The following is a 12,638-nucleotide window of genomic DNA, read 5'->3' as shown; positions in this document are numbered from 1 at the left end:
CTTCTTCCCAGGAGATAAGACACAGAACAAGGGCCTTTTTCAAGGTCCTTGTGGAGGAGGCTAGCACAGTGAGCTCAGATTTGTGGCTCTGACGTCCCAGATCTTTCAGAGACAGATACCTAGTGGATCTGCTGTGAGGCAGGTCATCAAAGGTCATTTTGGCAGTTACACAAGCAGAAATGATATACATGAGCAGAGATAATATATAGTATAGTGGTATAATTTTCCATTACAGTACACAGGGACATTTTGTGTAAGACCCAGAATAATAACACAGAATAAAAGTGAGTGGAATTTTGCACCTCCCCTTAAACACTTAAAATGATAAAACACTAAAAGGATATAACACATAAAAGATAAAAAACTAAAACTGACATTAAAACCCAAAAGCCAGATTGTAAAATGTGCCAGACAAAATGCAAAGGTCATTGAGATGCATAGCTGAAGCAATATGTTTCCTTATAGTAGTGTGATAGACGTTGGGTTGAATGAGAGCTTGAGGTGGTTGATCTTACACTTACAGCCTATGAAACATCTGCCTGAAGGTAACTGGTCAAATTCAGAAAACAGTATGTGACTGGTCATTAAGAACCCTTTGTGCAAGTCTGACCATAGAACCTTCGTAGATGGTCTGAAGGGAAGGTTAGTCCTTTTTGCCCATCACCTTCATTGCCGTTTTAACCATATTCTCAATTTTTGATTTTAGGACTGTAAGAGTGCAGCACCATGCTCCCATTCCGTATCTAATTATGCTTTCTAGCACAGTAAAATATGGACATGACGTAGGTGCTGACACCAAACAGTCTTCATAGGAAGCTAACTTCCCACACCAAAAGTCTACATGGGCACTCCATTTCAGATTAGAGTCCAGCTGTATGCCCAGATATTTAAAAGTGCTCACCTGCTCGATAACATCTTCACTGATTATGGTCATGGACTTGTCACCTCTCTGGGGTCCAATATCATCTCCTTTGTCTTTTTGATGTAATAAAATGTATGAAGTTACCAGTCCTTAAAGTGATGTAATGTTACGGGGCTTTAATTAAGGAGATGTCAGTCATCATTGCAGGATATGATGCACATGAATGCAGCAATTTACCCAGAGATATGAAATTGGACTTTCTAGAGTGAAGAACAAGGTCACTGAAGTAGGACAGCTAAATATAGCAGCCACAAAGGCACAAACGACTTCTATGTCTACCCTCTAAGTAAAACAGCACACATCCACAATACAACAAAAGTAACATATGTGATAATAATGTGAAAATGTTAGAGTAGCAAATCTAATTGTTAAAAGATGAAAGACTTTGTAGAAAGTTTGAAAAAAGGTTTTGTGTCAGACGCTATCAACACAGGCCTGGTTCTGCAATAAAACACTTAGTACAAGCTGGTTGGTTTTACTAGCTTCCGTCATTGCCTGAAATGCAGCTTGAAATCTAACTATATGTCATGGCACAAAGCCTGCGATCCGTCTGCTTGGAAGCAAGTTTTGTCTATGTCTCTAAGTGACTGGACAAGCTCACAAGACTGCCCTTCTTTCTGCCAGAAATTAGTTAAATGGTTGAACACATCATCTCCACTAATGCCATCTCTCTTCTCTATATTTATACACACAACTGAACTGTTAACAAAAGTTTTTAATCCAAGTATGGATTATCATCGTAATAATATAATCTGTGTGATGATCAGTTTCAAAGAAGCCTTAAATGTTATTCGAGATCTTAAGGTTTAAGAGTAGTTCAGTGTTACTGCGAGGTGCTGATTGCAGGGACATTCTTCTTCTGTTACATAAAGCCTCCCTTTGTCCTGCTTTATGCTCTGATTGTCTGTCTCTGTTTAAAGTGTTATTAAAGGTTTCTCTCTGTCTTTCTCCCAGTTTGTTCCCAGTTCTCTCGGGGTGTGTATGCCATATTTGGCTTCTACGACAAGAAGTCTGTAAACACCATCACATCCTTCTGTGAGACACTCCATGTCTCCTTCATCACACCATCTTTCCCAGCAGAAGGAATGAATCAGTTTGTTCTCCAGATGAGGCCAGACATCAAGGGTCCACTGGTTTCATTAGTGGAGTACTACAAATGGGAGAAATTTGCCTATCTATACGACAGTGACAGAGGTAATGAGGATCTCATGAGTCATCACGTACTGTACATTGCATGTGATTTTGGGGAAGCTGCTGCATAATTGTGAACTTTTAAAGGATTTCTAATATAGTTCTTCAAACTCACACGATTTTAGTTCAAAGAGGAAATGACTGACTTCACAATTTCTGGCAGAAAAACAATGTTATGTCATAGTAGCTTTCATCATTTTCAAATAATCAAGCGATAAAGTGCCTTGATCTAGTTTAAAGCATTTTAATTGTCATGTCCTTAAAATTTACCGTATAGAAAAATATATTGATATTTGTTTATTTGACATTGTGACACATGGTGGGTTTTTACATCATATCATCTTTCTGTGATTCTTTTGTAGAGAACTGCAAAGAATTGTCTCTGTGTCTCAGTGGCTATACGGACCAGTCGGCCGTAGAATGAAGTGTTTTTCCATTCATGATTTTGGAGTGCACCTATATTTCTGACCTTTGCTTGAATTGGAAAACTGACCAAAATATATATGCATAGAAATAAATATTAGTTGGATTTTATTTACTGGAAGCAAAACATGTATTCTAATGTCTTTTATTTTATTTTGGGTTGCTGGACAACATAATTGAATTCATAATAAATATAAATAATAAATAAATCTGACTACATCAGAAATCAGGCATTTTTACTCTATCAATTCAGGTTTTTTAAACTTGAAGTACCTAATTTGTAGCTCATAATGACTACTTTTCTGAAACTTGAGATAGAGAGATAGAGATTTGTCTACATATTCACAGATCACAAAAAGTACACATCTCAACTGTAGACTTATGGTTATCAGAGAAGTTGCTAAAACCTTTAGCAGAATCTATAAACATGATAAACAATATTGATACATTTGATTAGGGATATAAGTGGATTCAGACTCGATAAGCAGATTCAAAATTGTACTCAGGTCTGTTAAAATGCTGTGGAGCTTCACCTTACCTGGCAAGCACTGAAAAAATATCAGTGATATTAAAAGGATTGCATTTCAAATTTACCTGTAATGCTAGGTTTTACCCATGTACAAACCAGCAACAAGAATTGATTTTACTAACCATGTCCATTGGTTGTATAGGTCTTTCTACTCTACAGGTTATACTGGACACAGCAGCCGAGAAAAAATGGGTTGTTACAGCAATAAATGTCGGAAACCTAAAAGATGAAAGGAAAGACGAAGCCTACCGCTCCCTGTTTCAGGTACAGTTTTTCTGCTCATACAAAGCACTGAACCATGTTGGCTCTCACTCTATTGTTAGAGATTAGGAAGATGCACAAAAACAGACACCACTGTCAAAACGTGCCACATTCAAAGATTCAGTTCTGACTGTGATATCTGAAGCTCAGTAGTATCGTTTCCACAGGAGATAGTGTGGAGCTTCCCTGTTATGTAATCCCGCCAGAGTGGCTGACGTTATGTGGCGTAGTTGCCTGTTCTAGTTCAACGGTGCAGTGATAAAGGCAGCAATGCTGTGGAAACTAACAATGTTAAATACAATAAATGATAAAAGAATGTGTGTTTTTTAATGTGAATGTAAATATTGTCCCCAGATTAGAGTGCATACACTAGTTCTACCTTCAGCACATAAGGTCCTCCTTGTGTGAAACAACAGCTTTTGTTGCATTGAGAATATCTCATGAATTGAGTTGTTTTTTTTAAAGAATTTGGTGCTAGCTGTCGGGGAAATTTTTTTACACTTAAACTATCCACAAAATGACTTTAAATTACAAGAACCAGAGAATGGTAATTAAACTACAGCATGCAGCTGGATGAAATGCTCTCATCCTACAAGCAGGCACTTAAATACCAGCCTGGAACCTTGCTGCACTTCAGGAAAACACCTCTTTGTGTTTGCAGAAATATGATTCATACTGCAGACCTACACAATAATAGGGACTTTGGTGTTGAACACTGTGAAATGCATTTTTAAATTTGTTTTTTAGGACCTTGAGATCCGTAAAGAGCGACGCATCATCCTGGACTGTGAACAAGACAAAGTCAAAGACATCATGGAACAGGTCAATTCCAGTCTTCTCACACTGCTACTACTTCAAGAATGAGTCTCAGTATCTGTTTCTGAAATCCTTCAATCCATTAATTTATCGAGTAATTTCCAGTACATTTGAATGTCCAGGTCAGAGATAGTGAGAGAAACAGAAGAACACAAATTTATTCAGTTGCATCATCACGCTCTTCACACAATTTTCTTGTGCTATAAAGGATATATAATATATACTGGATATTTTGAATGTGTCCTGGGATATACTCTTAGCCTGAAAGGGCCAGATTGACCTCACCAAGGACATATCCATGAAGTGTCTAAATTTTAGGCCTGGTTCATCTCAATTGGTTGTTTTGAAGGAGTAGAGATCCAATCTTCGAGCTATCACAGTTCCCGTGCTTGAACATATATACTCCAATTGTGGGACAACTGCTGCAAACAGACTCAAGGGAGGAGGCCAAATATAGATGCCCAGTACATAATTTCTAATGGTTATATTAAAGAAAGGACATGGCTTACAATGAGGTGTGAAATACCAAAACCAAAGAGTGTTCAAAACAGGTAAACCAAGTAGGGAGCAGGCGAAACCCATTATCCCGATAAAATTCTAAAGGCACTTGGGTGACTGTGAAGAGAAAAAGCTTCATTTAAACTGGAAGAGACCTCTAGCAGAACCAGACCCAATGTGGGCGGCCATCGGCCTCCACTGGTTGGGATGAGAAGAATGGAAGAGAGGTGGGTGGAAAACAAGGGAGAGGACAGAGAGTGGGGGTAGAGAACAATTGTGTAACTGTAGTTGTTATAATGAAAATAACAAGAATGATATTGTTAGATGTATTTTATGTACACACATATAGTTGTTGTTAAATAGTGTCAGATCTATTGGAGAGAAAAAAATACAAAGTTAGTGACCTAGTTAAATCAGTTGTGTGTGTGCTCATTGCACCTGTTCCAGCCCTAACTATAGTCTTTATCAAAAAGGAACGTTTTAAGTTTAATGTAGAGATGGTGTCTGCCTCCTGAACCCAGAGTGAGAGCTGGTTCCACTGGAGAGGAGCCAAGTAGCTGAAGGTTCTACCTCCTGTTCTACTCTTACAGACTTTAATATATATTTATTATATGACATAAGATTATATGAGCTGTGCATTTGACCTGGTCAAGAATATATGTAGCCATCTTTATCGGAAAATGGAAACGATCTCAATCTATGACTGGCCAGTGTGGGCTCATCCATGAGGCCCATGTGGACCGTGGGTGGGTCCCCAACACCCTTTGGGTCCTGGTGCATTGCACTGGTTACACAAGTAACAATTATGCCAGTGACGAGGATTTAAAGATACCAAGAATTCATAATTTAACAAAACATGGGTGCAACAAAATGTGACGTTTTCTTAGCTCATGTAAAATATTTGCTTTATATCAGTTTCTCACCTGGTTAAATGTGTACCATAAACACTGAGTCAAGGCATGAATACTGCCTGAGCCTTTTGATGCATGTAATTGTAAATGTAGGTAAACCATGGTTTTCACAAGAAAGCAACAACAGACTTAAAAACACAGCTGTGCATTTGAATTTTGTTGTCATTGTTGTTGCTGGATGTTATGACATACCCTGTACTCTTTTCCCATCAGGTTATCACCATAGGCAGACACGTAAAGGGATATCACTACATCATCGCCAACCTTGTGAGTTACTGGCTTTTTCTAGCTCAGTCTATCCACACACTTCTTATGGCTGATATGAAACTATGGTTAAAAGCCAGTTATTGTTAAAAGGCACCTTGCTGGATCAGGTGTTTAACTGTTCTTGAGCAATTGGCTGGCGGCAGAAGTGGGAGTACGACATAATATGGTCTTGATCTGGTACCATGTATTACCAGGCCAGGATCACAAATATCAAGACTAAGGATGTTCTTTTATTGTTAATAGCAGCAAATGTAGGAAAAAGTCAGAATTCTTCAATTGAAATGATTTTCTGTTGTTCTTGTTGCAGGGTTTTGTAGATGGTGACCTCTCTAAAATCCAGTATGGTGGAGCGAATGTGTCTGGGTTTCAGATAGTAGATTTTGATGATCCTGTTGTGGCAAAGTTTGACCAACGATGGGAGGCTCTGGAAGAGAAGGAATATCCTGGAGCTGATACACGCATCAGAGTAAGATTGGGATTATTCAACACGTATGTAGTAAAAATTGCTCCAGAAACAGGAATATATGTAGGAGAATCACCTTGAGCTAAGGATCAGATTAGCGTGAAGCACTGCTAACATTGAGTTTTTCCATCTAACAAAACTCAAATATTCATCGTTAATCTAACCCTATAAAAATAAGACCATTTGTGTAAAAAAAAAATTGTTATCTTGATTCACATTTAACATTGCCAATGTGTGTCTATCTTTCAGTATACCTCAGCCCTTACATTTGATGCTGTCCATGTGATGACTGAGGCGTTTCGCTTCCTCCATAAGCAGAGAATAGACATGAGTCGTCGTGGCAACAATGGGGACTGTCTGGCCAATCCCGCAGTGCCCTGGGCACAAGGGGTGGAGATTGAGCGTGCCCTAAAACAGGTAACCATGGATCAGCAGACAAAGATAGACTGACCTAGTTTTATAAAAGCTTAAAACAGTTAGTGGTTAGCCTGTGTGCAGGATTATATGGGTGAAGAAGCTGAAAAGAGAGAAAGCATTTACAACTCCTGAGTTTGTCTACTGTTAGAAAGCCCTGATGATGAAAGGCCATACTCTACTATGTAACATGAAGACAGTATAATAGAGAGGGAGTTGGGGGGCATTTACATGTTTCTTGTAAATGAGGGTCATGTTAATTGACAATGCTTTCAAGACAAAAAAACACCTGCCAAAACAATTTTCGTTTTCAGATTTACTTTAGGTACTAGTCTGCTTCTACGACTTCTTTATTATTATTTAAGCTAATAAATGTGCCTAGATAAGCATTTTCCACCATTGATTAAAACTCATGAATAAAAACATGAATTTGTGTGTGTGTGTGTTAAATGTATTTGTGTATGTGTTATATGTATTTGTGTGTGTGTGTGTTATATGTATTTGTGTGTATAGGTGCGAGTGGATGGGTTGACAGGGAACATTCAATTTGACCAGTATGGGAAGAGAATCAACTACTCAGTAACAGTAATGGAGCTAAAGAACAACGGGCCAGTAAAGGTAACTCGAAAATCAATTTGCCATCAGTATTACCATGGCAGCATGTGGCTATGTGGAAGATATATAACCTTTGTGTGTGTGTGTTTCTAGATTGGCTACTGGAATGAGGTGGATAAGATGGTGGTGACAAAATCAGACCTTTACCCCAATGATACCATGGGGATGGAAAACAAGACTGTCATTGTTACAACTATACTGGTATTTATCAATTAATTCAACACTTGGAGTGAAAATAAGCAAAGTTACTCAGGCTGCTGGGTGGATTTTAAGAATAAACAGTCATGATTGGATGACCCCTGACACTGCCCATATGTTTAATATGAGATGTCATCTATTGATGAGGAGTATTCAGCTGCAACATGCAGCTTCACCTTTTAGATGTAATTAAATTCTACACACTGAAAAATGTGCGTGGCTAACTCGCACCTTTAATCATATATGATCCATACAGAATAGACTAGAATCAACTATTTCCATACATTTTATTTATTTCATAGCCAGAATAATTGTATATGAACATGGGCATATGCAATGGAAATCCAATAACAGTTCAAAACAGAGTGCTGTCTCAAAAGTCCATTCTTAGGGAATGACTGATCTATGCTAATGCAGGTGAATCAAATTATAAGGTAAATGCTCAGGACATGTTTTTCCTGCTTTCCCTCCATACTGTGGCAATAATGGTTTAGGAAAATTACATTTGCCATTCATCTGCATTATTTCATGGTCAAATCAAAAGCACAGTGCTTCATGCTACTAGCAGTGGTCTGTATAAAACCCTGCCAGAATGCTTTGTTATTAAATGAATAGTTAAGTTCAGTAACCTCACTGCTATATGCTGGTTAAATTAAGTGCATCGTGCATAAATCAGCAATAACGATGTGACACTAGCATAATAGCTACTGAGAAACTGGCAGGTGTACTGGTAACTAAGATAATACAATCATAATTTTTTAATTTTTATTATGGAGAAAATACTTAATTTGTGCTCGTAATTCGCAAGGCAATATTAGTCATTTTCACAGCCCTCGGTTTGAAGTGTGGGTCTGAAAAATGTCTGTTTCTAGGGCTTTATAGCCCAAACACTTGACCCTGCCAATCCATCCCAACAAATATTGGGACACACTACACACGAATGTGCAAAACTGAGGGGTAGGTCTACGGGGTAGAGAGAGGGGTGAAATGGGATTGAGCCTAAGTCATTAAATGCATAAACACTACTTAGCAATATTTTTTTTTTCAGCTACTAAATTGCACTGCCCTGGAGAACGCTATTTCATTCTACACTGAACAATTTTGCTGTTTGGTTAGAAATGACAATAAAGTTCTTGAATTGAATTACACACTACATAAACGCAAAAGACTGCACTCTAGATGTGGTGCAAATGAAAAAGTACTAAAAAATGTTTATTGTTGGATATCTGAACATTCCTTCACATGAAAACATATGCATGAACTAGAAAACCTGCAGCAAAAAATATAATCTGACCTATATGATTTTACAGTAAGCAATGTGAATCATTCATTCTGCCTCAGCATTATGACTGTGGGCCGGGTCAGACCACAGGACTTCATCTACATCACAGGCACTCCTCTCCCTTGCTGAACAACTGGAGAATACATTTTTCCGTGCTGATAACATGAACAGATCCAGATAGAATAGATCTAATAGATCCTATATCATCAGACACTGCATCCATTGAGAGGAGATTTTCCTTGGTATAGGGTTTCTGTCATACACTTTTCACTGCCATGCTGACAAAAATTAACCTTCAGGATTTAGGAACGGAGAGTATAGTGGAAGGCAAATAGTGAGAAAATAGTAATTGATAAAGCTAGAGTAAACAGTTTGTGGCATAATGGAAGGTAAATGAAATGAGGAATTATTGTCAATAATGGTGATGACCATCTGAGGAGACGTATTGTATATCAAGTTTATAGTTTAGTGTTTTGGAAATTTAGAAAAACTATATTAAAAATAAAATATATACATATATCACTATTACTATAAAGTGATAGTCAGAGCGTAGTTCAACAAAAAAGAGGGCATGACCTATTAGCTCATACACAGATTGTTTATGTCTCTTATAATTACGTTAAATTGAGTTATGTTTAATGCATGAAAGTAGTAGAAGTATGTTTGTGTATATCTAGGAAGCCCCCTACGTGATGTTGAAGAAAAATGCTGAGTTGTTTCAAGACAATGACCGTTATGAAGGTATGTATTTATACTGCACTGTGCATGTGCATGTAGGTGTGTGTGAGTGTGTGTGTGTGTGTGTGTGTGTGTGTGGGAGACACAGAGAGAGAGAGAGAGAGAGATCTGTTTAATGCAGGAGTGGCACTAATACCATTTATACAACCTCCAAACCACTTCATGTTTTTTATACATTTTCCTATCCAAAATACTGTTTGTGTTTGGAATATACTCTAATTTATTGTCACCATCATATTTTATATATTTCACATTATATCAAATTTTACTTGGATGGATATGTGCTGATTATTTTTATGTGTAATATTCAATGTTTTTATCCTTCCATACTGTAGTCTGGAAGTCTTTCTGACATTGCTGATGTGTTGGCTGATGTGCTTCTGTATGTTTGTCTTATCTTTTTTTACGGACTGATGTAAGGTTACTGCGTTGACCTTGCTGCAGAGATCGCAAAGCACTGTGGCATACGCTACCAGCTAAGGATTGTGGGAGATGGCAAATATGGTGCAAGAGATGCGGAAACTAAGATCTGGAATGGTATGGTTGGAGAGCTGGTGTATGGGGTAAGCCTTAATCCACGTGCAGAAAATGTAATACTACATTATGATCCAGTCAATCTTGCCATGTTTCAACCCAAGCATGAAGTACAATTCAATCAGATTGAACAGTGTAAATGAGCCATCACTGTCTGCACATTTTTTAAATTCAAAAATGAGTTTCACATTATATCAATATGACTAGCAAAGCTCTGTAATGTTCCTAAAGTAAGCATAGAGATAAAGCTTTATTATTATTATTTTTATATATACTGTATATACTGTATTATCTAGGAATTCATTCCATGATATTATGAAATGTGAAAAGTATAATTGTATAATGAGAAAATAGTTGTGTTATAATAAAAAAATACACCTCCGTACCATTCTGGTGGGACTGTAAGCATTAAAAGTATTGATTTGAAAAAGTGCTTCAGAGATTTTGAAATATCAAGAAATGAATTACTGTATGGCCTACAAACATTGATATATCATCAGAGGCTTTATGTCGCTAGTTCTAGTTAGCATCATAGTTAGGCTAATGTTAGCAATTAGCAGATAATGAAAGAGATAAGCCAATCAGAGGCATTGTAGGAATGGGTCTTCTTCCACCTAAATCTGCATTCAATTTTATGTGCATACATTCAATTTTATTGTAGTTTAGTTCCAATCAATTTCAAATGAATTAATTATCACTCAGATTAAATTTTTGAAAAGCAGTTATTGAAATTATACAGCACAATTTCAAATTATGAAATTAAATTGCAATTATTTAGATAAAGGCATTCAACATTTAAATGTCAATACTTTTAACAACACTGGCTAGTCCAGCTTTCAGTATGTACATAATGAAGATTTGGCAGTCAACATTTTTTCCACTTTATGATATTGCATGGTTATTTTTGGCTTTTAAAATTTGACTGTATGCAATAAACACAATAATAGTAAAATTATAAATCTAATCTTTTCTTTGGTAGTATTACAAGGAGGGAGTCCAAGCAAGATGTGCTTGAAACAAATTAAATCTATTACAACTACGGTTCACACAAAACAAACAAACATCTATGCACACGTTTTAAATGAATCGATGATGTTCTGTGGAGGTTGTGGGCACATTAAGCGGGTTCTGTAGCCTGGAACAATGGGGCATCACACCAAATATAGAAAATAAGTTCTACACTTACTTTGGTCTTGTTGTGTGTGTTTATTTGCATCTTTTCCAACAGCTGACTGGAGAGATCGCACCATCACACAGTTTCACTCTGGGTTTGTCTTTCCAACAGAAAGCAGACATTGCTGTTGCTCCCCTGACGATCACTTTGGTTCGTGAAGAGGTGATAGATTTCTCCAAACCCTTCATGTCTTTGGGGATCTCCATCATGATCAAAAAGCCACAGAAATCCAAACCAGGAGTCTTCTCCTTTCTGGACCCACTGGCCTATGAAATCTGGATGTGCATTGTCTTTGCCTATATAGGAGTTAGTGTTGTACTCTTTCTGGTAAGTGAGCCTGTTAAGTGGGTATTAATGTGTTTTCTTCCCACCAAACAGGATGTCAGAGGTTCCACATGTGGTGATACACAACATGCTATCATTGTTTTTTATTTTTTAATAATGAGATAGTAATGCTTATAACTTGAGTGGATAGAGAGACACAACTGCATTGTGTGTATGTGATGGCTGTGGGATGAATGTAGGCTATATGAGTATTGTATGTATTATGCCAGGGAAACTTCCTACATTGTTGTGCAGGGCTGCTACCTCACTAAACTGCATTAGTAAGTTAGCTAAAATATCACTAAATATCAGATCTTTTCTCTATCTATTCTTGCTGCAACTGCATGCGTCACTATTTGAGATGGAAAAACTGTGTTGTCTAAATCTATACCAAATATTTTGAATGTAAAGATATGTGGCTGGATGTAGTTTCACCCATGAAACCAGAAAAACTGTAGTATTCTGCCACAGCAGCTGGGCCTGAAGCTGGTTCACATACAGCAGACTCACAAACCAAACCAATACACACCTGTCTGTCAGACGTCATGTAAAATGGTAAATGGTAAATGGTTTGTCTTTATATAGAGCTTTTCTAGTCTTGATGACCACTCAAAGTGTTTTACAGTACTGTTTGCCATTCACCCATTCACACACTCATTCATACAATTATTAGCAGCACTATTTTTCTATGTAGTGAGACTGAATAAACCTTTCATGCTGTCTGTGCATTTAACTTTTGTCAACACATCTAGTGTTTATTCTTCTGTATGACACCTCACTACCAAAGTTACAGAGCATGTTTTCATCTAAGTAAAGTGCAACAGGGAAAATCAAAGCTTTAAACACTAATATTATCTTGTAGGTATCCAGATTCAGCCCCTACGAGTGGACACTAGAGGAGCCAGAGGACGGAGCATTGCCATTAACAACTGAATCCACCAATGAGTTTGGGATCTTTAACTCCCTTTGGTTCTCTTTGGGGGCTTTCATGCGGCAAGGTTGTGACATCTCACCAAGGTTGGTATGGTACATTCCTTCAGTATGAATCAATGAGTTTCTGATCTTTTCTCATAAACAT

At 37.4% G+C, this 12,638-nt stretch overlaps 1 protein-coding gene across 5 annotated transcripts in view; it reads left to right on the top strand.

The window, feature by feature from the left end:
- The window catches only part of LOC109627207 (glutamate receptor 2-like), a 60,967-nt gene that overhangs the window by 21,963 nt on the left and 26,366 nt on the right, over positions 1 to 12,638 (top strand). For all 5 annotated transcript variants that reach the window (XR_011243780.1, XM_069529953.1, XM_069529952.1 and 2 more), the window contains exons 3-14: positions 1,877 to 2,116; positions 3,208 to 3,329; positions 4,074 to 4,148; positions 5,765 to 5,818; positions 6,126 to 6,284; positions 6,531 to 6,698; positions 7,209 to 7,313; positions 7,404 to 7,511; positions 9,468 to 9,531; positions 9,949 to 10,091; positions 11,348 to 11,563; positions 12,423 to 12,577. Coding sequence is in view for 4 of the 5 variants with exons in the window: in XM_069529953.1 (XP_069386054.1) it covers positions 1,877 to 2,116; positions 3,208 to 3,329; positions 4,074 to 4,148; positions 5,765 to 5,818; positions 6,126 to 6,284; positions 6,531 to 6,698; positions 7,209 to 7,313; positions 7,404 to 7,511; positions 9,468 to 9,531; positions 9,949 to 10,091; positions 11,348 to 11,563; positions 12,423 to 12,577 (1,609 nt within the window). In the remaining variant the exon portion in view is untranslated. The remainder of the gene's footprint in view (positions 1 to 1,876; positions 2,117 to 3,207; positions 3,330 to 4,073; positions 4,149 to 5,764; positions 5,819 to 6,125; positions 6,285 to 6,530; positions 6,699 to 7,208; positions 7,314 to 7,403; positions 7,512 to 9,467; positions 9,532 to 9,948; positions 10,092 to 11,347; positions 11,564 to 12,422; positions 12,578 to 12,638) is intronic.

Source organism: Paralichthys olivaceus, chromosome 8, assembly GCF_024713975.1.
Source record: "Paralichthys olivaceus isolate ysfri-2021 chromosome 8, ASM2471397v2, whole genome shotgun sequence".
Classification (NCBI taxonomy): Eukaryota; Metazoa; Chordata; class Actinopteri; order Pleuronectiformes; family Paralichthyidae; genus Paralichthys; species Paralichthys olivaceus.
The sequence above is the reverse complement of the archived record's forward strand: the minus strand, read 5'-3'. Positions and strand labels throughout refer to the sequence as shown.